The sequence below is a fragment of the Myxine glutinosa genome, chromosome 10 (assembly GCF_964187855.1).
Source record: "Myxine glutinosa chromosome 10, kmMyxGlut1.1, whole genome shotgun sequence".
Taxonomy (NCBI): Eukaryota; Metazoa; Chordata; class Myxini; order Myxiniformes; family Myxinidae; genus Myxine; species Myxine glutinosa.
Window position 1 is genome coordinate 18,478,054 of NC_136270.1, and position 24,112 is coordinate 18,502,165.

The window sequence follows — 24,112 nt, forward strand, 5'->3', positions numbered from 1 at the left end:
TTAGAAAAACCGAAAAATGTTGCACCTTTATATCTCCAAAACCGCTGCATGGAAAAAATTGAATCATGGCTCATTGTAAAGAACTCCATATGGGGAATAGGTGTTGTTAACGATGACGTCATTGTGCCATAATTATGACGTCATAATTCCACAGGGACAACATTTGGTCGGATCAGTTTGAAATGTATTGAGCATGATCTATGCAACAATTATATTGGAGAATATAAATGTATGATGTCATCGCTCATGGCCTGGCAGCCATATTGGATCAAAGGAAAAAAATGTTCAAGAACAGAAGAGTTGGCTCGCAACAAGTTGACTGATCAGGGTAAGTATTCTATGAATACCATCTAGTTATTCACAATAGTTTTGTCTCGCCACCTGCATTGTAGACATTACTGGATGGTGGGTTAGAATCCCGATGCAGCTATAAACGGTTTCATCAATGTGTGTGCCGTCCCTCGGATGTAGATTAAACTTGGCGTCCTGTAGCATTCGTTGGTGGACGTTAAGATCACACGTTGTCCTTCGAGAAGAGTAGGCGAGCCAGTACCGGCACCCTGATCTAATTACAAATTCCTGCCCTAACCAGCAGAGGGCACTGCATCAGTGGCACAGCTACACCCTCAGCCAATGATGCCACCCCGCAGCCTTGTGATTCAAACAACTGAACAACACTGGATGATATGAAGTAAGCAAAGAACAGGATTTATAAGAGAGAACTCGGATGTCACAATAAGAAATGCGTTTCATTTGTAAACTAAAGATGTAAAGAGTGAATTAACGACGCAGGTGTGCTCATCATCAGCATGCTGCACCTCTTGTACCTTTGACAATATGTAAATGTCTAAATTGTGACAATCAATGAGTTTCATCTTCTGTATCAATCGCTTTGAACACTCAACAAGTCAACGGATGATGAATGCGTCCACATCGCCTTCACTTTTTTAACGAATAAACACACCATGCACATTTCTACATCAATTCTCCAATCGGTAATAAAGGTGATATTTAGATTTTTTTATTTACTGAAAAGTTATTTTGCATAAATCGGAACTCAGCAAATTGCTCTTATTAAGTAATTTTTGCTTTGTCATCTCATTGGTTACTCAATCATCGAGGGCTTCATCTCAATTTAAATAATTTAACGGCACACAAATAAGCGGCTGTCATTGGTTGACCGGATCATGTAAAGACCAAATGGTGTTGGTGGACACGCGGCGTGTTATTCTGTGCTCGAGATGCCACGGGATACGATTGCCTGCGGAGTGAGGAAGAAGACGAGGCAGAGGAAGAGGACGAGGAACAGGTGGCACAGGATGCGGGACGGGCAGAGGCACGGCATTGACCCGAGAGGCACTTCGAAGGTTGTCGTCAGGAGGCAGGAAGTATCTGAGATGGGATAAGAGACAGGGAGAGGGAAAACCGTCATGGGCAGAAAAAGGGCGGGAGAATGGACATTCTTACATGAGTAGGAAGCGGTACGTACACTGTACTGTACAGGTGGTGCGAGAACACGAAAATAAACAGATGTCCAGGCGATAATCCAACAAGGACTGTGTTGCCCAATACAGATCGCTTTCCTTGAAGGAAGCATCTTGCGTTAGGAGAATGAAACAGGAAGACTCCCGACATTACTTACGCGCAGACTGCCCACCCTTTCCGAGCACTCGCATGCACGTCATTCCGTGAAGAATATCGTTGGGTTGACCTGTTCGTGTTGCCATCTGAACCTCTCGTTCATGATACACAGAATCCTGCTTCAAGTTACAAACACCATGTGTGTTTGTCCAATGTTTAACAATGTCCATAAAGTACACCGATATATATATATATATATATATATATATATATATATATATATATATATATATATATATATATATATATATATATGCTGCATGTGATTTATCAATTACAAAATGAAAAAATAAAAAGTATTGATCATCTCGATGACAATGACCTTGCGTGTACGTGCGATCCAGACAGCACAGGATCATCAAGTTCTTTGGAAACATCTATGCAATTTACTTTTGCATACACATAAGTAATTAAAAGGTATTTGGCTTAGCGGTTAGGGTGCCGGCTTGGGATCCTAGGATCCTGGGTTCGAATCCCGGTCGATCGCTGAATTAACGCCAGGGGGGTTTGACTCAGCCTGTTCATCCTTCCGAGGTCAGCAAATTGAGTACCAGCTTGCTGGGATGAATAATCCCGGTGTGTACCCCGGTTTAGAATAGGTACACCGTATCCCTGCGTGTCGTAAGAGGCGACCAAGGGTTGGCGTCAGGAAGGGCATCCGGCCATAAAACATTGCCTCAAACAGGGAACCATGATTGTCATGGGGCCCGCAAGGCTAACCCCCGCTCCAGCGGGGAAAATGGCCTTAAAACGATCATTCATTCATTCATTCATTCAGACTTCACTACAGTGCAAAAGGCAGAATGGTTGATGAAAACAAACGATTACTATTCAATGCTATTCCTTGATGAAGATGTATTTCCATTTATATACCCCATTGGAACATTTATATTTATATTCCCCAAAGGAATATATATTTACATTTACATTTCTGAAACAGACATCTATGTGTATTTACATTTCCGAAACAGACATATATTTATATTTACATTCCCAAAACAGACATCTATTTATATTTACATTTCTGAAACAGACATCTGTGTGTATTTACATTCCCAAAACAGACATCTATTTATATTTACATTCCCAAAACAGACATCTATTTATATTTACATTCCCAAAACAGACATCTATTTATATTTACATTCCTGAAACAGACATCTATTTGTATTTACATTCCTGAAACAGACATCTATGTGTATTTACATTCCCAAAACAGACATCTATTTATATTTACTTTCCCAAAACAGACATCTATTTATATTTACATTCCCAAAACAGACATCTATTTATATTTACATTCCCAAAACAGACATCTATTTATATTTACATTCCCAAAACAGACATCTATTTATATTTACATTCCCAAAACAGACATCTATTTAAATTTATATTCCTGAAACAGACATCTGTGTATTTACATTCCCAAAACAAACATCTATTTATATTTACATTCCCGAAACACATCTATTTAAATTTACATTCCCAAAACAGACATCTATTTATATTTACATTCCCAAAACAGACATCTATTTAAATTTACATTCCCGAAACAGACATCTATGTGTATTTACATTCCCAAAACAAACATCTATTTATATTTACATTCCCGAAACACATCTATTTAAATTTACATTCCCAAAACAGACATCTATTTATATTTACATTCCCAAAACAGACATCTATTTAAATTTACATTCCCTAAACAGACATCTATGTGTATTTACATTCCCAAAACAAACATCTATTTATATTTACATTCCCGAAACACATCTATTTATATTTACATTCCTGAAACAGACATCTATTTATATTTACATTCCTGAAACAGACATCTATATATATTTACATTCCTGAAACAGACATCGTTGTGTATTTACATTCCCAAAACAGACATCTATTTATATTTACATTCCCAAAACAGACATCTATTTATATTTACATTCCTAAAACAGACATCTATTCATTCATTCATATTCCCAAAATACACATCTATTTATATTTACATTCCCAAAACAGACATCTATTTATATTTACATTCCTGCAACAGACATGTATGTGTATTTACATTCCCAAAACAGACATCTATTTATATTTCCATTCCCAAAACAGGCATTTATGTGTATTTACATTCCCAAAACAGACATATATTTACATTTACATTCCCGAAACAGACATATGTGTATTTACATTCCCAAAACAGACATCTATGTGTGTTTACATTCCCGAAACAGACATGTATTTTTATTTACATTCCCGAAACAGTGGTTTTCAGTCACCACATTTATTGTAGAGCGCTCATCAAGTGGCTTAAGCATTCGAGCAAGCGCTCCATTCAAAACTGTTGATAAGGAGCAGCTGGCTTGGTAAGCGCGAGCTAGCTGCTTGGTAACTGAACACACCCCGGGTTTCCTACCGTTTCCTCCCTTTCAGTTTCGTGGTAAACAGCATTACCGACTGTTTAAAAAGGCCGCCATGAAAAACGCCATGTTAGCGGCAGGAAGGGTCACGTTATTAACCCTTGTGGGTTATATAGATTACAGTAGATCTTTGCTCAGTTCAGTAAGTAAAATTTGCCTCACGGATGTCGGGATTCCTTTGAATTTCTTTCAGTTTCATGTTAAACACAAATAGCGACTGTTTAAAAAGGTTTACATTCCCGGTGTGTGTTTGTGGTTTATAATATTGTTACGTTTGTAGTGGGTAGGCATTGATTACTTTAGTCCAGGAAGATTTGTATAGATTAGTATGCTCCGATTATTGTGAAGAAGAAGAACCACCATGTAGTAAGTAGGGATCCGGTAGACCGTGTGTTCGGATTAAGGTGCATCTTCGTCCCCATTACGAGGAATGGGGAATGTTAACCAGCACAGGGATTTTTTTTTTTTGTTTTTGTATCCTGAATCGAGGCTCGTGAAAGAGCTAACATTTATTTCACAAACAAATCAACAAGACAAACAAAACACATAAAAAGAGGGAGCGGAAGACAAGATGGGGAGAGAAGGGGAAGCACACAAACACAACATTTGAGAGCAGGGAGATGTGTGGGAGGGAGAGGGCTTGGGGGGAGGAGGCATGGGAAGGGGGGGGGGGGGGGGGGGGGTGGGAGAAGTATAAAATACAAGGACACCAAGGACTTCCAGGACTGAAGTTGGTATTTCAAAAAAGTGGATTTGGGGTGAAATTAGCGGGGGTAGAAAAGATCAAGGTTTTGGATGGGGGAAGATAAGAGATGGTGGTGAACAGCTGTTTTAAAGACCTGGAGGGTGGAGTGGGATTGGAGAGAGTGAGGGAGTTTCTTCCAGAGGCGGGAGAAAAGAGGAATGAAGGAGTGAAGGTGAGCAGAGAGTCTTGATTTTGGCAGTTTAACCATAAGAGGGTTGCAGGCAGATCTTGTGCGACCTGTAGGAATATTTGGGGGACAGAGCCCAGAGAGAGCTGGGGGGGGGGGGGGGGGGAGGCCATAGAGGAGTCGGTAGAAGACGGAAAGACCACCAACCTGCCTGCGGTGAGTGAGTGAAAGGCCCTTGGAGTAAGCTTCATCGCGGGAGATTCCAATGATTCTGAACGCTTTGGTTTCAACAGCGTGAAGACGAGCTATGTGTGAGGCAGGAGCACCAGCCCAGAGGGGAGAGCAGTATTCCATTGAGCTGCGGATGAAAGCCTTGTATGTGGTGAGGAGCTCAGGTGTGCCAAGGAAGGACTTCGCACGACGGAGGATACCCAGTCGGAGACTGGCTTTGGAGGCCAGATTTGAAATGTGGTTTTCCCAGGAAAGATCATGGCAGATAGTGAGACCCAAAAGCTTGAGTGACAGAACTTATTGGAGAGGATTATTCAGAAAGTGGATGGGAGGGTTGTCCAGTCGGTCTCTTCGGAGAGACATCGTAAGAGTGTGAGATTTGTCAGGATTGAAAGACATGTTCCACTTGTTTGCCCAGTCTGTGATTTTGTCCAGGTCTGCAGAGAGTGAGGAGGCTGCAGACTGCCAATCTGAGGGATGAGGAATGGAGCAACAGAGAGTAGAGTCATCAGCAAAGAGATAGAGAGGATTTTCAAGAGTCAGAGAGATCATTGATGAAGACCAGAAAAAGCACAGGGCCCAGAACACTGCCTTGGGGAACTCCAGCCTGAACAGGAAGAGGAGATGAGAGAAACCCATTCAGGGCCACACGTTGACTACGACTAGAGAGGAAGTCCGCCAGCCATGCGTGGAGATTTCCATGGATACCAAAGGAGGAGAGTTTGGTGAGCAGAGCGGGGTGCCAGACCGTATCGAAGGCACGTGATATGTCAAGGGAGACAGCTCTAATTTCCTGTTTGGCATTGAGGACCTCCATCCATTGTTGAGAAAGCAGAAGCAGCATGTCCAGAGTAGAGTGACCAAGTCTGAAACCAAATTGATGATCAGAGATCAAGCCATTGGAGAAGAGGAAAGATTTCATATCTGAAGCAATGATGGATTCCATGACTTTGCTGATAATTGGGAGAAGGCTGATTGGTCTGTAGTTGCTAGGATCTGTTTTTGCACCTTTTTTGTGCAAAGCGGTGATGTTGGCTGATTTCCAAGCAGATGGCAGATGACCTTGAGCAAAAGAGAGGGTGAAGAGAGCAGAGAGAGAGAGTGAAAGAGCGGAAGAACAGGATTATAGGACCCGTGGGCTGATGCCGTCAGGTCCAGTTGCAGAATCAGAGTCGAGGGTTGACAGAAACTTTTCCACCTTGTCAAGAGGAAAGGGCACAGAGTCTAGGCGCAGCTGGGTATGACTGGGTACGGTGGGTACAGAGAGGGATGGGTTTGGGACACAAGATTTAGAGGCAAACACAGAGTTGAGGCATTCAGCTTTTTCATGTGCGGAGTCAGCCGTGTAGCCGTTTGAGGTGAGGGAGGGGATGGAGGGGGAACAAACACCAGAAACAGATTTGACCAGACGCCACCAGGATTTGGAAGAGGGAGACAGATAAGAGAGTTCGGTCTTGAGAATGGAGAGATATTGTTTCCTGGCTCTCCTGAGGGTGGACACACACTTGTTTCGGGCTTTGTGAAAGGGAATGAGATTTCCTTCCATTGGCTTTGCTTTCCAGGAGACGAAAGCAAGTTGTTTCTGGGCAACAGCCTCACCACAAGATTCCGTGTACCATGGACGGGAGGAAGGGTATGACAACTGAAGACGAGATCGGATAAATCTGTGCATGAGAGAGAGCAATTTACTTTGGAAGAATTCCCAGGATGAGTTGATGTCAGAGGCGGTAGAGATGGGAGACCAGTCCAAATGATTGATGGCTGCTTGAAGACCGTGCCAGTTGGCCTGAGTGAAATTAGTGTAGGGAATATTTCATTCCCTACACTAATTTCCAGTCCAGATTTAATGTTATTTAATATTTAATATACATCGAATAAACGAATAAGAACAGAGAAGGAAATATATATATATATATTTTTGAGTTGAGATTTTAAACAAGGAAGTATGGGGTGAAAGACTGGGACAAAAACAGAGAAGGAAAGTAATTGCAGCGCAATCGACGAACCGCTGAGAGAAAAACAAAGCCTCAAGGTCGGACACGGTAGCCTACTAGGCCTCAGAATACGCGACACGAATTAACCGACGATTTTGTATACATGTATGAAAAATTAACACCGAGAATCTTACTAAAGACACACTATAGGTACACACACCGAAAGATAGATACAGTTTCGACAAAAACACAATTGTGAAAAATTACTTAACTTCGAAAGCATGAGCGCATGGACAGCTTCGATAAAAACGTGACCTCCAATCTTGCGCATCATTATGGGTAATCATTATGGATTATGGGTAATTATCCCTTGCACGTCGTTACCTCTGTATTTATTCCTTTGTTTGTTTTTACAATACACCACACGTAGGGCTAGAATCCCACATTTAAATGCCCTAATAAAAAAACCTACCGGAAGCCAGGACATTGAGCGCTGCCATTGCATTGACTTTGGAGGCACATGTAGGTCGGGCAGGCCAAGGCCACGCCCAGAGGAGCCGTGATTGGGTGGGGTTTTTGATCGACGGGAAGAACTGGTAGAGAACAACTCGCTGATTGGCAAAGCACGGGTAGAGAGCAACTCGCTGACGCCGCCCTGACGATGACGTCAGGGCGGCGTGTAAAAAGTTGTTGGAGTGGCGGACATCTTCCCTTCTCGTTCTGGATGTTAAAGCGAACGGTTGTGCTTGCTCTCTGCACGGGGAGGCTTCATCATAAACACCCGCATTCCGAGACTTTTCTGGTGGTCGTGAAGAGGCGGAAGAGCTGCGGATGGAGAGCTGCAAGTTTCCAGGCAAGAACGATGCGTGGATGAGCGCTGCCAGCTCACTGCAGTGCGATACACAGTGTGGCCTGGGTTCCTGCCAACGAACGGCGGTTCCCGCCAATAAGCGAGCGGTTCCTGCCGACGGACCGGGCGATTTTGATGACCCCTGACGAGACCCTACCAGTGATCAGAGTTAAGTTCACTAAATAACCACACACAGTTATTTTATATAACGTTCTTTTATCCTTTGCCTGTGTGCAAGTCTGTTGTGGGGACGTCCCAATTTAGGAATTTATTTGACCGTGTTTAATTTTGTATTACTGGCATTTCTTTCAATAAAGCCAGTATTTTTTGACATTTTAAAACCGTATTGTTTGAGTTAACTTATACAGGTTGAAGACGTCAAGTGGAGACCGTTCAGGTAAGTGCTTTTCAGCATCCTCCTCCTCCTCCTCCCCCCCCCACCCCCGCCCCCCCTTCCGCATGTAGTGGATTAACTCCACCACATTTTGAACAGAGTGCCTCGGAGTAAAGCTTGTTTGGCTCTCCGTGCTACCTTAAGGTGATCACCAAGGGTAGTCACATGACAATATTTTTTACTTCTGGTAGAGGTGCTCCCACAGAAATGACACGATAAGCTATTTATGCACGTTAACACGGAGTTTGTTCAAGGAGGAGACACCCCTTGAGAAGGTGGGGTATTATTAGTATTAATATTGTTTTGTAATAACATTAATCTATATATATAAAGTAGAGTTGGCCTCTATCTATGATCTCTAAGATCTCGAGAACCCGTGGACGGATTTGCGAGCGGAAAGTACTGTTCGACTCGGGATGGTCCCAGGAATGTCACGGAGACATAAACATTTAAAAAATTTCGGGTTTTAAAATTAGCGTATTATTAGCACTAGCAGAAGAGAGAGGGATTCGAAGGGAGGGAGCGCAGCGCTTCTAGCGCTTCTGACTACAGCACACCTTCTATATATATAAAGTAGAGTTGGTCCTGATCTATGTATCTATGATCTCTAAGATCTCGAGAACCCGTGGACGGATTTGCGAGCGGAAAGTACTGTTCGACTCGGGATGGTCCCAGGAATGTCACGGAGACATAAACATTTAAAAAATTTCGGGTTTTAAAATTAGCGTATTATTAGCACTAGCAGAAGAGAGAGGGATTCGAAGGGAGGGAGCGCAGCGCTTCTAGCGCTTCTGACTACAGCACACCTTAAAATTAAAAAAACTTCGGGTTTTAAAATTAGTGTGTTACGCGTAATTAGCGCTAGCAGAAGAGGGAGGGAATCTAAGGGAGGGAGCGCAGTGCTCCCTCCAGCGCTTCTGTTAGCGTAATTAGCGTATTTCGGAACGTTAATTTTTCAACTTCATTATTCGGAATCAGTACGTCCCAGAGAACCTTCGTAACGTTAATTTTTCAACTTCATCCGATTGACATGGGACCAACGGCATGTGACAAAGAGTGAAACATACAGGCTACATTTATTTGACGACAATGAGTTCCGACTTCCGACCTCGGTGGGATGACAGGCTGAGTCAACCCCCCTGGTGTGAAGGGGGAGGAGGAGGGGAGGGGGAAGAGAAGGGGAGGGGAACGAGGGGGAAGGGGATGGGAGGGGGGAGGGGGAGGGGGAAGGGGGAGGGGGAGGGGGAAGGGGGAGGGGGGGGGGAGGGGAAAGGGGGGGAGGGGGAGGGGAGGGGCCCTTCTTCCCCTGGGTGCAGTGCTAATTAGTGTAGGGAATAAGGTTAGTTTTCCCCAGGATGTGATTCCCCTTGTGATCAATCCCTAACATTTTACAAACCAAGCGAAGCCGGCCCCATGAACACTTACCGCCGACAAAAGCCAAGGAAGAGCTGATCGGACTAAGCTCCGCCCCCAAAGGACCTAATAAGGAAAAAGGCCATGCACACGGAGTGGTGTGATGGGTGGTGCAGAAAGAGCTGGCAGGCCACGCCCCTGCAGGTCATGATTGGCCCAGAGGATGTGGGCCGAGCATGGGGTGATTTGGAAAAGAGCTTCACCATTGGTTGGTGTGACGTCATCGAGAAGCTTCTAGGGACCTGGTCCTTGAGATCGAGGAAAAAAGGTTTCGCCATCTTTGAGTTTTGGTGCTTGAGAAGAAGCTGGCCAGGTTTGGTGTCTTTGGTGTGGTGTTCCAGTGGAGCAGGGTTCCAAGGGATTGTGTGCACTGTGGAGGAGAGGTGGCAATCGGGAGCTTGGAGGAACAGAGGAGAGAAAAAGGGCCGTCTTCCCCTCATGCCCTTGGCACCTTCGTTGCCGTCGCCATCTTGTGTGCTTCCCGAGCTGGAGCCTCTGAGCCTCGTCGCCACCACTCTCCTCAAAAATAACTCATTGAGGCCAACGATTGACGCCGGCCAAAGGGGATTTCTTTTTATTTTGTTATCATTTCCCTGTGTGCGTGTTCGAGACTGCGTGGAGGTACCTCACAGTAGAGAATTTTAATTTACCTCAGCATTAATTTTATTCCTTGGTTTATTTTCCTAAAAATCATTATTGTTGTATTTTCATTTGACGTTTCTTTGTTCGTGGGTTCGGTTAGTCCTCCTGTCAAGTTAGGTTGAGATTGGATAAGTAACGACCAAATGTATCGCTGTCAAAAATCGTCAGACAGACAAACAGATACCAAATTGTGTATTTTAGGATGTGATGATGCTGATGATGATGATTCCCTAAAGGAACATCTATTTATATTTACATTCCCTATAGGAACATCTATTTATATTTATATTCCCTATATAGGGACATCTATATATTGTTGCGGGTTTTGGAAACCGTTCAGAGGCATTGGCAAACACCATACAGGTACCTTAGAGTAGTTATCAAAGGAAGGCGCAAAGCATCTATCCCTTTATATAAGGGATAGTTTCTCTGGATACAGCTATAACATAGGAACTGAAATACGTTTCTCGGTTTCTACTGGACGAAATTAGCTGCAAATTTCAGAAATAAATGCTTTGTACATTGAGGTAATATGTTCCAAATTTCAGCAACGTCTGTTTCCACATTCTTGAGTTATATTTAGAAAACCCTCGAAATCAAGTTGGTGTCTGTCCGTCCGTCCGTCTGTCCATCCGCCAAAAATGTGTTGGCACTCATATCTCAAGGGCTATACATTGAAACCAGCTAAAACTTGGATTATACATCGGCCAGTAGATCTAGTTAATGGCTTTTGAAACAAATTCCACCGAAGTGCAATCGTTTTTGCTTCAAAATTAAATATATATAAATATATATCCATAATTAAATACATAAAAATATATACACACTTTATAACTCTTCAAAATGTTATTACCCAAATCTGATGTGCTGGCTTAATGGCCGAATGGGTAAGGCAACAGACTCCCAAATTGGGGGTTGGAGGTTTGAGTCCCATCTGGGTTGAATAATTTTTTTCTTCTTACTTTTGAAGTCTTTTATTTCGTCTTCAATATAATCAAAGGGAGGCGCAAAGTACCCCTCCCTTTATATGGGATCGTTTCTCTGCATGCAACTTTAACATGGGGACAGAAATTTTTTTGGTTTTTTAAAACTCAACTGGACGGTAGTTCACATACTGAACTGTTCATCACATACTGAACCCTCCGGCGTCCGTCGTCGTCTGTCGTCCATTAACTTTCCGACGTTAACACTCCAGCGTCCACAAATATCAACCGATTCTGATCAAACTTGAGATGCAGCATCCTTACCCCAAGGACCAGGTTGGTATTACATTTCAGCCCGATCCGTTGAAAAATGGCGGACTTAGGCGACCATTTTGTTTTTGGTCATGAAAACGACGTTAACATTCTAGCGTCCAAAAATATTAATAGATTTTGATCAAACTTTGAATGTTTAACTCTTACCACACAAGGTAGGTTGCTATTGCATTCCAACCCGATCCGTCACAAAATGGCCGCCATATTGTTTTCAGCTCCGAAACGACGTTAAGACTTTAACATCCACAAATATTTATGGATTTTGATCAAACTTGGTGTGTGAGACTCTTACCACACAAGGTAGGTTGCCATCGCATATCAACCCGATCTGTCACAAAATGGCCGCCATAGGTCGGCATCTTTTTTTCAGCTCTTAAGAAAAGCACAAGAATTTAGGATGCTGAAACTGAGAAAGAAGTGAACACAACATTTACGGAAGTGAAATGTATATATAGAAATTGGCAAGGTTGTTGGCTTTTCATTTAAGTCATATCTAGTACTGACAAATCACCTACTTTAAAGTTGTCCAGTCAGTTCAGTTGAGTTCTGCTTCCCTGGACGCTCTAGTTTTTGTATACAAGATCGAGGCTCGTGTAAGAGCTAACATTAATGACAAAAAACAAACTGACACATAAAACATAATAAAGGGAGCGGGAGACAAGATGGGGAGAGAGTGGGAGGCACACAAGTACAACATTTGAGAGCAGGGACATCAGGAAATCTGTGGGAGGGCTTGGGAGGAAGAGGCGTGGGAAAGGGAGAGGTAAAAACACGGACACAGCTAGGGCTTCCAGGAAAGAAGTTGGAATTTCAAACAAGGTGGATCTGGGGTGAATTAGTGGGGGTAGAAAAGATCAAGGTTTTGGATGAGAGAAGATAAGCGATGGTGGTGAACAGCTGTTTTAAAGACCTGGAGGGGGGAGTGGGATTGAAGAGAGTGAGGGAGTTTGTTCCAGAGGCAGGAGAAAAGAGGAATGAAAGAGTGAAGGTGAGCAGCGAGTCTTGATTTTGGCAGTTTAACCATAAGAGGGTTGCTGGCAGATCCTGTGCGACCTGTTGGAGTATTTGGGGGGCAGAGCACAGACAGGGCTGGGGGGGGGGGGGGGCTAGGCCAGAGAGGAGTTGGTAGAAGACAGAAAGACCACCAACCTGCCTGCGCTGAGTGAGTGAAAGGCCCTCGGAGTGAGCTTCATCGCGGGAGATTCCAATGATTCTGAAAGCTTTGGTTTCAACAGCGTGAAGCCGAGCTAGGTGTGAGGCAGGAGTACCAGCCCAGAGGGGAGAGCAGTATTCCATTGAGCTGCGGATGAAAGCCTTGTATGTGGTGAGGAGCTCAGGTGTGCTAAGGAAGGACTTCGCACGACGGAGGATGCCCAGTCAGCGACTGGCTTTGGAGTCTAGCTTGGAAATGTGGTTTTCCCAGGGAAGATCATGGCAGATTGTGAGACACAAGAGCTTGAGTGACAGAACTTCTTGGACAGGATTATTGAGAAAGTCGATGGGAGGGTTGTCCAGACGGTCTTTTGGGAGAGACATAGTGAGAGTGTGAGATTTGTCAGGATTGAAAGACATGTTCCACTTGTTTGACCAGTCTGTGATTTTGTCCAGGTCTGTAGAGAGTGAGGAGGCTGTAGACTGCCGATCTGAGAGATGAGGTATGGAGCGGCAGAGAGTGGAGTCATCAGCAGTGAGATAGAGAGGATTTTCCAGAGAGTCGGAGAGATCATTGATGAAGACCAGAAAAAGCACAGGGCCCAGAACACTGCCTTGGGGAACTCCAGCAAAAACAGGAAGGGGAGATGAGAGATATCCATTCAGGGCCACACGTTGACTGCAACCAGAGAGGAAGTCCGCAAGCCATGTTTGGAGATTTCCATGGATACCATAGGAGGAGAGTTTGGTGAGCAGAGCGGGGTGCCAGACCGTATCGAAAGCACGTGATATGTCAAAGGAGACAGCTCTAATTTCCTGTTTGACATTGAGGACCCCCATCCATTGTTGACACAGCAGAAGCATCATGTCCAGAGTAGAGTGACCTGCTCTGAATCCAAATTCATGATCAGAGATCAAGCTATTGGAGAAGAGGAGGATTTGATATCCGAAGCAATGATGGATTCCATGACTTTGCTGATAATTGTAAGCAGGCTGATTGGTCTGTATTTGCACCTTTTTTGTGTAAAGCGGTGATGTTTGCTGATTTCCAAGATGCTGGCAGATGACCTTGAGCAAAAGAGAGGGTGTGAAAGAGCAGCAGAGCAGGATTTTAGGACCCGTGGGCTGATGCCGTCTGGTCCAGTTGCAGAATCAGATTCGAGGATTGACAGAAAGGAGAGCAGAGAATGAAGGAACAGGGAGGTGTATAAGCAAATGTGTTAGTATGGGAGGAGAGGCCTACTTTTTAAATTCTTCGTATTTATGTTTTTTTGAAGGTTAGGTGAAAGTGGGTCAGAGGAAGAAGGATAAAGTTGAAGAAGTATGGTGAGAACTGGAAACTAGTGGAAAGGTGTCGGCTGGAGAGGATTGAGTTATAAAGGAAGGAGAGAAAAAAAACGGGTGTGGCGAAACACGTGGTCGAAGAACGAACAAACCCAGGGAGAGAAGGAAATAATAATAATTTTTTTTGTATTAAGATTAAACAAAGGGTAAGATGTTCGGGGAAGTATGGGGTGAAAAAAAAGACTGGAAAAAAAGTGAGAGAACGAAAGTAAATGACCCACAAACAACCGCCAAGAGGAGACAACAAATCCTCGAGGCATGGAAAACCAGGCCTGAAAAACGCGGCAGGAACCAACCGACGATTATACACAGGTATGCACGATTTACACCGAGATCTAACTAGAAACACACAGTAGGCACTCACACCGTAAAATAAAAATACAGTTTTGACAAAAATACAAATGGGAAAATTTCTTAACTCTGGTAGCGTGGAGAACTTGGAAAAACACACGACCTCACCAGCAAAACCAGAAGCCAAAACCAGAAGTTTGTCGGCTTCTGCTGGTATATTATAAATATTCTTGGGTGAAATGCCAGGGGCATAGAAAAGGCCCCTTTATAGAAGAGTATGTGCCAAGTGACAAAGTATAGAAAAGAAGGGACTTTCCATAGCTTGTAGAAAATTCCAAACAATACAAAATAAGGGGTATTCAAAAACTCTCGTGTGCATGTTGGACTACCCTTGTGTTCTGAGGAGGAACCAAGTAATGCTCTAGAAGAGTTCATATAAAGGGATGCCAATTTGATTCATACAGCTGCATAAAGAGGTTCCTTGTAAATGTAAATGTAAATGTATTTTAATTGCCAGATGTGGGGCGTTCATCCTCAGAACACAAGTGTAGTACAGCATGCACACGATATTTTTTGAATATCTTTTCTTTTCTATTGTTCAACATTTTCTATAAGCTATGGAATGTCCCGGAGAGGGGATCACCAGAGGCAGCAGCCCACGCATTCGCCGGACTATATTTTACCTCGGAAACTGACAGGCGTTAATTGGCCATTAGCATCCTGTGAACATCGAATCGCCATCTGTCTTTACAAAACAATTATGTGCTACCAGAATTCAGGTCGTGCCGAGACAGCAAGTCCCATCCATATTATCTGTGGAGCTCCATTCCGTACCGAGTTGGAAGTGCCTTCTGGGGAACATCGGCTGAAAAATCTGGCGAGGGTGGGGCAAAGCAGCGATGTGCCAATCGGCATCCCAGATTTTGCCGCAACCCTTCGAGATTGCACAGGCAGGCCACGCCCTCGCTAGGGGATTATAAAAGCACCGCGGGCGAAAGCTCTCACTCTCTCTCAACCTGCAGCCCTCTATGCTGCCTGCCTACTCTGCGTGTGTGTTGGTCGACGATCTGAGCTTGAGGGGTGGCGCTCGTATTGGTGATTTAGAGCTAGAAGTCTTGAGGTGGACGGAGTGAGTGAACAGAGTAGGGGCAAACCAAGTTATGCTCACACATTCCTTTTAGACTCTCACACAGTAGGCTAGCCTCTCACACTTTCTTTTCTCAGCTTTCTATTATTTTTATCATTCTTTCGTAAACGTAAACGTTGAGTTGGATCTTGGAGACGGCGTGAAGCTGGAAGGTTTGAAAACATTTTGCTACCTCGGAGACATGCTGAATGGAGAAGGTGGATCAGACTCGGCAACGGTTGCTAGAGTGAGATGTGCATGAAGAAGTTTCGGGAACGGAGTGTCGCGCTGACGAGGAGGGGAGTGTTGTTGAAGCTGAAGGGGAAGGTGTATGCTGCATGTGTGAGAAGTGTTATGATTTATGGGAGCGAGACATGGGTCATGAATGTAGAGCAGCAACGAAGGCTGGAAAGGGTGGAAATGCGAATGGTTCGGTGGATGTGTGGAGTATCGTTGAGAGAGAGGAAGACAAATGATGAATTGTGAAAGATGATGGGAATAGAGCCTGTGATGGATGCTGTGAAGAGAAACAGGTTGAGATGGTTTGGTCATGTGTTGAGGAAGGATGAAAGTGACTGGGTGAGAAGAGTGATGGAAATGAATGTAGAGGGAAGTAGAGGATGGGGAAAACCGAGAAAGACTTGGCTACAGGTGGTGGAAGAAGAAATGCGGGCAGGGGGTTAACAAGGGGAGATATAGAAAATAGGGCAAAATGGAGAAGATTGTCATGGGGCCCACAAGGCTAACCCGCTCTAGCAGGGAAAATGACCTTAAAATGCCTGTTGTTATGTTGTTGTTTCATAAACGTAGATGCACTTTTACATTTCCTTTTGTATCGTTCACATTACATACACTCACCTGCACCTCTACACTCAATCCACACTAGTCGCCTCAGTATTTTCCCTCTTTGCCCCCTCCTTCAGTGTTGGGCCGCGGAAGCACGACTGCTTCAGCCAGGTAAGCGAGAGGCCGTGATCCTCGCACTGTCTCTATCTTCTGTTCTTTTCTCCCTCCGTGAATGTCTGCATGGCACCCTGTACTGTGTAATAGCGACAGATAAGGCATAGGTTAAGGTTTTGCTCTCGTCCATTTTCGTTCCGGCTTATAAATATCGCTGCACCCTTTATTGCAGTGACCGTTTGTACATTTTGATGTACATTCCCCCATTGTTCCCTTTGCGTGCACCTTCCCCTCCTCCCACCAACACTAAAGCACTTGAGTTCACTCCCCCCCCCCACCCACCACCCATTTTGCAGGATCCCACCTGTGCCTTGTAAAATAACTAATAAATCCCTTGTTGACATTCCTTTCCAATCGGTTCATGCTTGTCTTTTCCTCCATTGATTCAGTGCTGTTCGCACTTTGTGTGGTTAGGAAGATTATTATTCCCCGACTAATTGGCTCATTAAGACTGGCTTGCACCAAGTGGTTGCTCGGCCACCCTCATTAAAACATATAATTGAGATAAGATTGGTTTATTGCCGAGGGCACGTATCCCAGCCAGAAGGTCACGTGACCTTTAGTTAAATTGTATGAGACGGCGGACACTGAAGCACACGATAAACTGGTTGGCATCGCGGTTGATTAGCAACGTGCTGCAGCATGAAGTTATCCATGGGTCGTAGCCTCAGGCCTGGTAAGTTTGGGGGGAACCGAGGCTATCCCCCTCTTAGTAGACCCGAAACCCAGGGCCACAACAATATTTTTACATTCCCTAAAGGAACATCTATTTACATTTACATTCACTATTGGAACATCTATTTATATTTACATTCACTATTGGAACATCTATTTATATTTACATTCCTTATGGGAACATATATTTATATTTACATTACCTGTAGGAGCATATATTTATATTTACATTCCCCGTGGAGACATCTATTTATATTTACATTCACTATAAGAGTATATATTTATATTTATATTTACACTGTAGGAGTATATATTTATATTTACATTCCCTGTGGAGACACCTATTTATATTTACATTCACGATCGGAGTATATATTTATATTTACATTCCCTGCAGGAGCATATCTTTATATTTACATTCACTATAGGAGCATATATTTATATTTACATTCCCTGTAGGAATATCTATTTATATTTACATTCCCTATAGGAGAATATATTTATATTTACATTCCCTATAGGAGAATATATTTATATTTACATTCCCTATAGGAGCATATATTTACATTTACATTCACTATAGGAACATCTATTTATATTTTCAATCACAATAGGAACATCTCTTTATATTTTCAATCACGCTAGGAGCATATATTTTGTCCCCCATCGCTCAGCGGAGCGAAAGGGGGACTATGGCTTTCCCGTCCGTCCGTGTGTCCGTCCGTGCATGCGGGCGTGCGTGTGTGCGTGCGAGCGGGCGTGCGTAAGCGAAGGACCGCATTCGAATTTGGTGTGTGGGTGCAAGCCACGTCAAAATCCAAGATGGCCGCCGCCATGCATGTCTGATGCCATGTATGTCCGAACCTTGTGAGATGAATATCTTGAAAAATAAGCGAAGTACCAACTTCTAATTTGGTGTGTGGGTGTATCTCGCCATAAGGAAGAACGCTATTGAAAATTGGGTCGCCACGTCCAAATCCAAGATGGCCGCCACCATATATATGTCTGAACCTTGTGAGCGAAATATCTCGAAAAATAAGCGAAGTACCAACTTCTAGTCTGGTGTGTGGGTGTATCTAGGCACACGGAAGAACGCTGTTTAAAATTGGGTCGCCACGTCAAAATCCAAGATGGCCGCCGCCATGTATGTCTGAATCTTGTGAGAAGAATATCTTGAAAGATAAGCGAAGTACCAACTTCTAATTTGGTGTGTGGGTGTATCTCGGCATAAGGAAGACCGCTATTGTAAAGTGGGTCGCCACGTCAAAATCCAGGACGGTCGCCACCATATACAGACTTGGCATTTAATATGGAATATTTTTTTGTGGGGGTGAACTTACTTTTCAAGATGTCTGAGAATCAAAAGTTCATTGGAATTATGTTGAAATTATTCTAGATTTTGTTAGTGTGACCTTTAAAAGAAACAAAAACCACATTTGACATTTCGAAACAAATAAATTGATCCTTGAAAGTGATGTAAACTGATATCGAACTCAATTCATGGACAGTACTGTGTTAAACTTCTGTACGTTTTCCAGAAGTATCTCTTTATTTTGCACATCAGCCCAAATTTTTTTTAACAAAAACAAAAGTTAAATTACGACTGGGATTATGGACAGTAAAATTACAGTTCAGTACTTCGTGTAACCCACACGAGCATTCAGGAGAGCACGTACACGTTGAGGCATGATGTTCATGAGATTTGCCAAGGTTTGGACAGGAATCGCTTGCCGTGCAGTGACAATAGCCTGCTGCAATTCATGCACAGAGGTCGGCTGCTGGTCCAAGTGGTCGATTTGACGCATTAATTCTGCCCACAAGTTCTCTATCGGATTCATATCCGGGGACATGGCAGGCCACTCCATATGCTCTACACCACGGTCAGCAAGAAAGTGTTGGATCATGCGAGCATGATGAGGCCGTGCATTGTCATCTTGGAAGACAAAGTTTCCTCGAAAAGCTGCACGAGCAAATGGAAGCAATGTTTCTTCCAGAATGGCCCTGTACTTGAACTGGTTCAGGTTTCCATTCAGAACAACCAGGTCAGTTTTGCCCCCTGCATGAAAAGCAGCCCAAACAGTCACCCCACCACCTCCAGCTTGGACTCTTGGCACTATACAATCTTTGTTGAAGGCTTCATGCACTTGTCTGCGCACTCGGACGTGGCCATGTTGACGATAGACCAGAAATCTAGACTCGTCACTGAAGATCACGTGATTCCATTGTCCTGGCTGACATTGACGGTGCTCTCTGGCCCACTGCAATCGGCACTGGTGGTGTTGTCTGGTCAGGCGTGGCTTTCTCAGGGGACGCCTGGCACGATAGCCTGCTTGAACCAGTCATTGGTTGACTAGCCTTCTGGATACAGGCACATTTGTCAGTTGCTGCCACTCAGCCCGAAGCCGATTAGCTGACTTGGTACGGCCATTGCGGACTAACCGGTGCAGCTGGCGATCATCCCTCCTTGTGGTTTTGCGGGGACGTCCTGGCCTCGGTATTGGAGTAGGGACACCCCTCTGACCATTTCGTTTCAGGATCTTTGACACCTGACCTTGAGTGATGCCATACTGCCGAGCAATAGCACGCTGTTTCATGCCGTAATTTCGTAAAGCCACCACTCCATGGCAAACAGCATTGTGGAGTTGACGGACCATCTCCAGAGGAAGCGGCAATAACTTTTGGAGATGTGCAGCAGTTGTTTTCCACTGATACAGAATGCAACAACCCTTGTATACCCGACTGTGAAGCCAATCATCAAATGCACCTGTCCATACATTTTGCCACGCCACTTGTGATGTAATCCTGTTGTTGACTTCTTGCTGCGACAGACAATGTGACATGGTTCTTTTAACAAATAAATCACCAAAGTGTGAAAGAAACTCACCAGATTGATATACTGAGTTAAGAAAGTAAACCCAAGTCAAGAAAAAAAAAAAATTCCATATTAAATGCCAAGTCTGTATATGTCTGAACCTTGTGAGCGAGATATCTTGAAAAATAAGCGAAGTACCTTCTGGTGTGTGGGTGTATCTAGGCATAAGGAAGAACGCTATTGAAAATTGGGTCGCCATGTCAAAATCCAAGATGGCCGCCTCCATGTATGTCTGACCCTTGTGAGCGAAATATCATATCATAGCATGTTTTCTGCGTGTTCCACTTTGTCAACTCACATCACTTCCCCGACGGGGGACCTAGGCGTAACGCTTGTTATATTTACATTCCCTATAGGAACATATATTTATATTTACATTCACTAGAGGAGCATATATTTATATTTACATTCACTATAGGAACATCTATTTATATTTACATTCACTAGAGGAGCATGTATTTATATTTACATTCACTAGAGGAGCATATATTTATATTTACATTCCCTATAGGAGCATATATTTATATTCACTATAGGAGCATATATTTATATATTCACTATAGGAGCATATATTTATATTTACACTGCAGGAGTATATATTTATATTTACATTCACTAGAGGAGCATATATTTATATTTACATTCCCTGTAGGAGCATATATTTATATTCACTATAGGAGCATATATTTATATATTCACTATAGGAGCATATATTTATATTTACACTGCAGGAGTATATATTTATATTTACATTCACGAGAGGAGCATGTATTTATATTTACATTCACTATAGGAGTATATATTTATATTTACATTCCCTGTAGGAGCATATATTTATATTTACATTCCCTGTAGGAGCATATATTTACATTCCCTATAGGAGCATATATTTATATTTACATTCCCTGTAGAGACATCTATTAATATTTAAATTCCCTATAGGAGTATATATTTATATTTACATTCCCCATAGGAGTATATATTTATATTTACATTCCCTATAGGAGTATATATTTATATTTACATTCCCTGTAGGAGTATATATTTATATTTACATTCCCTATAGGAGTATATATTTATATTTACATTCCCTGTAGGAGTATATATTTATATTTACATTCCCCGTAGGAGCATATATTTATATTCCCGGTAGAGACATCTATTTATATTTACATTCCCTGCAGACATCTATTTATATTTACATTCCCTAAAGGAATATATATTTATATTTACATTCCCTGTAGGAGTATATATTTATATTTACATTCCCTGTAGGAGCATATATTTATATTCCCTGTAGAGACATCTATTTATATTTACATTCCCTATAGGAGCATATATTGATATTTACATTCCCTGTAGAGACATCTATTTTTATTTACATTCCCTATAGGAGCATATATTTATATTTACATTCCCTGTGGAGACATCTATTTATATTTACATTCCCTGTAGAGACATCTATTTATATTTACATTCCCTAAAGGAGTATATATTTATATTTACATTCCCTGTAGGAGCATATATTTCTATTTACATTCCCTGTAGGAATATCTATTTATGTTTACATTCCCTGCAGAGACATCTATTTATATTTACATTCCCTTTCGGCGCATATATTTATATTTACATTCCCTGTAGAGACATCTATTTATATTTACATTCCCTTTCGGAGCATATATTTATATTTACATTCCGTGTAGACATCTATTTATATTTACATTCCCTATAGGAGCATATATTTATATTTACATTCCCTTTCGGAGCATATATTTATATTTATATTCCGTGTAGAGACATCTATTTATATTTACATTCCCTATAGGAGCATATATTTATATTTACATTCCCTATAGGAGCATATATTATATATATTTACATTCACTATAGGAGCATATATTTATATTTACACTGTCGGAGTATATATTTATACTCCCTGTGGAGGCATCTATTTATATTTACATTCCCTATAGGAATATATATTTATATTTACATTCCCTGTGGGAGTATATATTTATATTTACATTCCCTGTAGAGACATCTATTTATATTTACATTCCCCATAGGAATATATATTTATATTTACATTCCCTGTAGGAGCATATATTTATATTTACATTCCCTGTAGAGACATCTATTTATATTTACATTCCCTATAGGAGCATATATATATATATATATATATATATATATATATATATATATATATATATATATATATATATATATATATATATATATATTTACATTCCCTGTAGGAGCATATATTTATATTTACATTCACTTTGAATGAATGAATGATCGTTTTCAGGTCATTTTTCCCCGCCCGAGCGGGGTTGGCCTTGCGGGCCCCATGGCGATCATGGTTCCCTGTTTGAGGCAATGTTTTTATGGCCGGATGCCCTTCCTGACGCCAACCCTAAGTCGCCTCTTATGATGCGCAGGGATACGGTGTACCTATTCTAAATCGGGGTACACACCAGTATCGGGGTACACACATGCACTGGAGGAGCTAGTGCACTTGAGCTACTTATACTAGTACAAAGTCCGCAAAAAAAAAAAGACGCGTTGGAACAGTTTTTGAAGGTACAGTCACGTGAGCATGCCAAAGTCTGAATTCTGGGCCTCGTGTCAGAGGTGCTTATATCGTCTTTATTTGTTAGACATCCTGCAGACGTAAATTAACACTCGTTTTATTCTGCGCACATTGCGAATCACGCGCAGCAAATTTCACCTCCCTGTGCCTTGTATTTATTGTGATTTTAAAAAATACCGCTTCTGTACACAAACACTGACATTGAGGCTCAGTTTGCAAGCCACCGTCTACAATTCCAATGTAAGAGGCATAATTACTCTTCTTTTGGGTCTTCGGAGTCCTTGGTGTCTTTTGTGTCCTTGGGGTCATTTGGGTCCTTGGGGCCTTCAGTGTCTTTTGGTTCATCGGTCTCTTTTAGGTCATTTGGGTATTTTGGGTCCTCTAGGTCTTTTGAGTCATTCGAGTATTTTGAGTCCTCAATCTGAATCATTGGGGTATTTAAGGGTCTTCGGGGAGTTTGTGTCTTAGGGGTAATTTGGGGTCCACTGGGTCCTCAGGGTATTTAAGGGGCTCCAGGGTTTTTTCGGTCTTTTGGATGGTCTTTGGGGTCTTTAAGGTTTTATGGCGTATTTTGGGTCTTTTATATATTTTCAGTCATCGAGGTTTTTTGGGTCTTCTTGATCTTTAAGGGTCTTTTGGATATTTTGGGTCTTGTGGTATTTTGGGGTCTTTTCGATCCTTTCAGTAACCGGGATATTTTGGGTCTTCGGGCTCTTTTCGGTCTTCAGGGTATTTTTGATATTTTCGGTCTTCGGGGTATTTAAAGGTCTTTGGTGTATCTTGGGACTTCGTGGTCATTTGGGTCTTTAACAGTCTTCAGAGTCTTTTGGGTCTTCAGGTTCTTCATGGTCTTTAAGGGTCTTGGGGTCTTTGGGAAATTTTGTGTCTTTAGGGTATTTTGGGTTTTTGTGGTCTTTTGGATCTTTAAGGGTCTTGGTGTCTTTGGGGTATTTTGGGTTTTCAGTGACTTGTCGGTCTTTTAAGTCCTCTGGGTCATTTGGGTCCTTGAGGGTCTTTAAGGGTATTTGGGGTATTTTGGGTCTTCAGGGTATTTAAGTATTTGGGGTATTTTGGGTGTTTAACATTCTTCAGGGTCTTCGGGTATTTAAGGGTATTTGGGGCAGCTTCCTCCAGGAAGATTTAAGGGTATTTAAGGGTATTTTGTCCCTTTGGGGTGTTTATGGGTTTTTGGGGTCTTTAAGGGTCTTTTGGGTCTTTTGAGTCTTTAACAGTATTCAGGCAGTGCGGGGAGAGTGAGGAAGTGTTTTTGATAAAGATAGCAACCCCACCACCAAGATGAGGCTCGGGTCTATCATTCCCGAGGAGGGAGTAACTGCCGAGAGATATTAAGGAATCAGAGACGTCTTGAAGGAAGAAAGTTTCTGTGAAGCAGATCAAGTCTGATTTGTCATCTGTTCTTTGCTGATGTCTTTCACTTGGGTG

The 24,112-nt window shown here is 42.5% G+C and overlaps 1 protein-coding gene across 6 annotated transcripts in view; it reads right to left on the minus strand.

Moving 5' to 3' along the window:
* Nucleotides 1–682: 682 nt before the first annotated feature.
* Nucleotides 683–24,112, minus strand: part of SEH1L (SEH1 like nucleoporin) — a 130,676-nt gene continuing 107,246 nt past the window's right edge. For 4 of the 6 annotated variants that reach the window (XM_078785394.1, XM_068127002.2, XM_068127003.2 and 1 more), the window contains exon 10: nucleotides 683–1,392. In XM_078785394.1, the coding sequence (XP_078641520.1) occupies nucleotides 1,170–1,392 (223 nt within the window). In that variant the 3' untranslated portion in view covers nucleotides 683–1,169. Of the gene's footprint in view, nucleotides 1,393–16,424; nucleotides 16,606–24,112 lie in introns of all 6 variants that reach the window. The other 2 variants (XM_078785395.1, XM_068127004.2) reach the window with 1 other exon arrangement.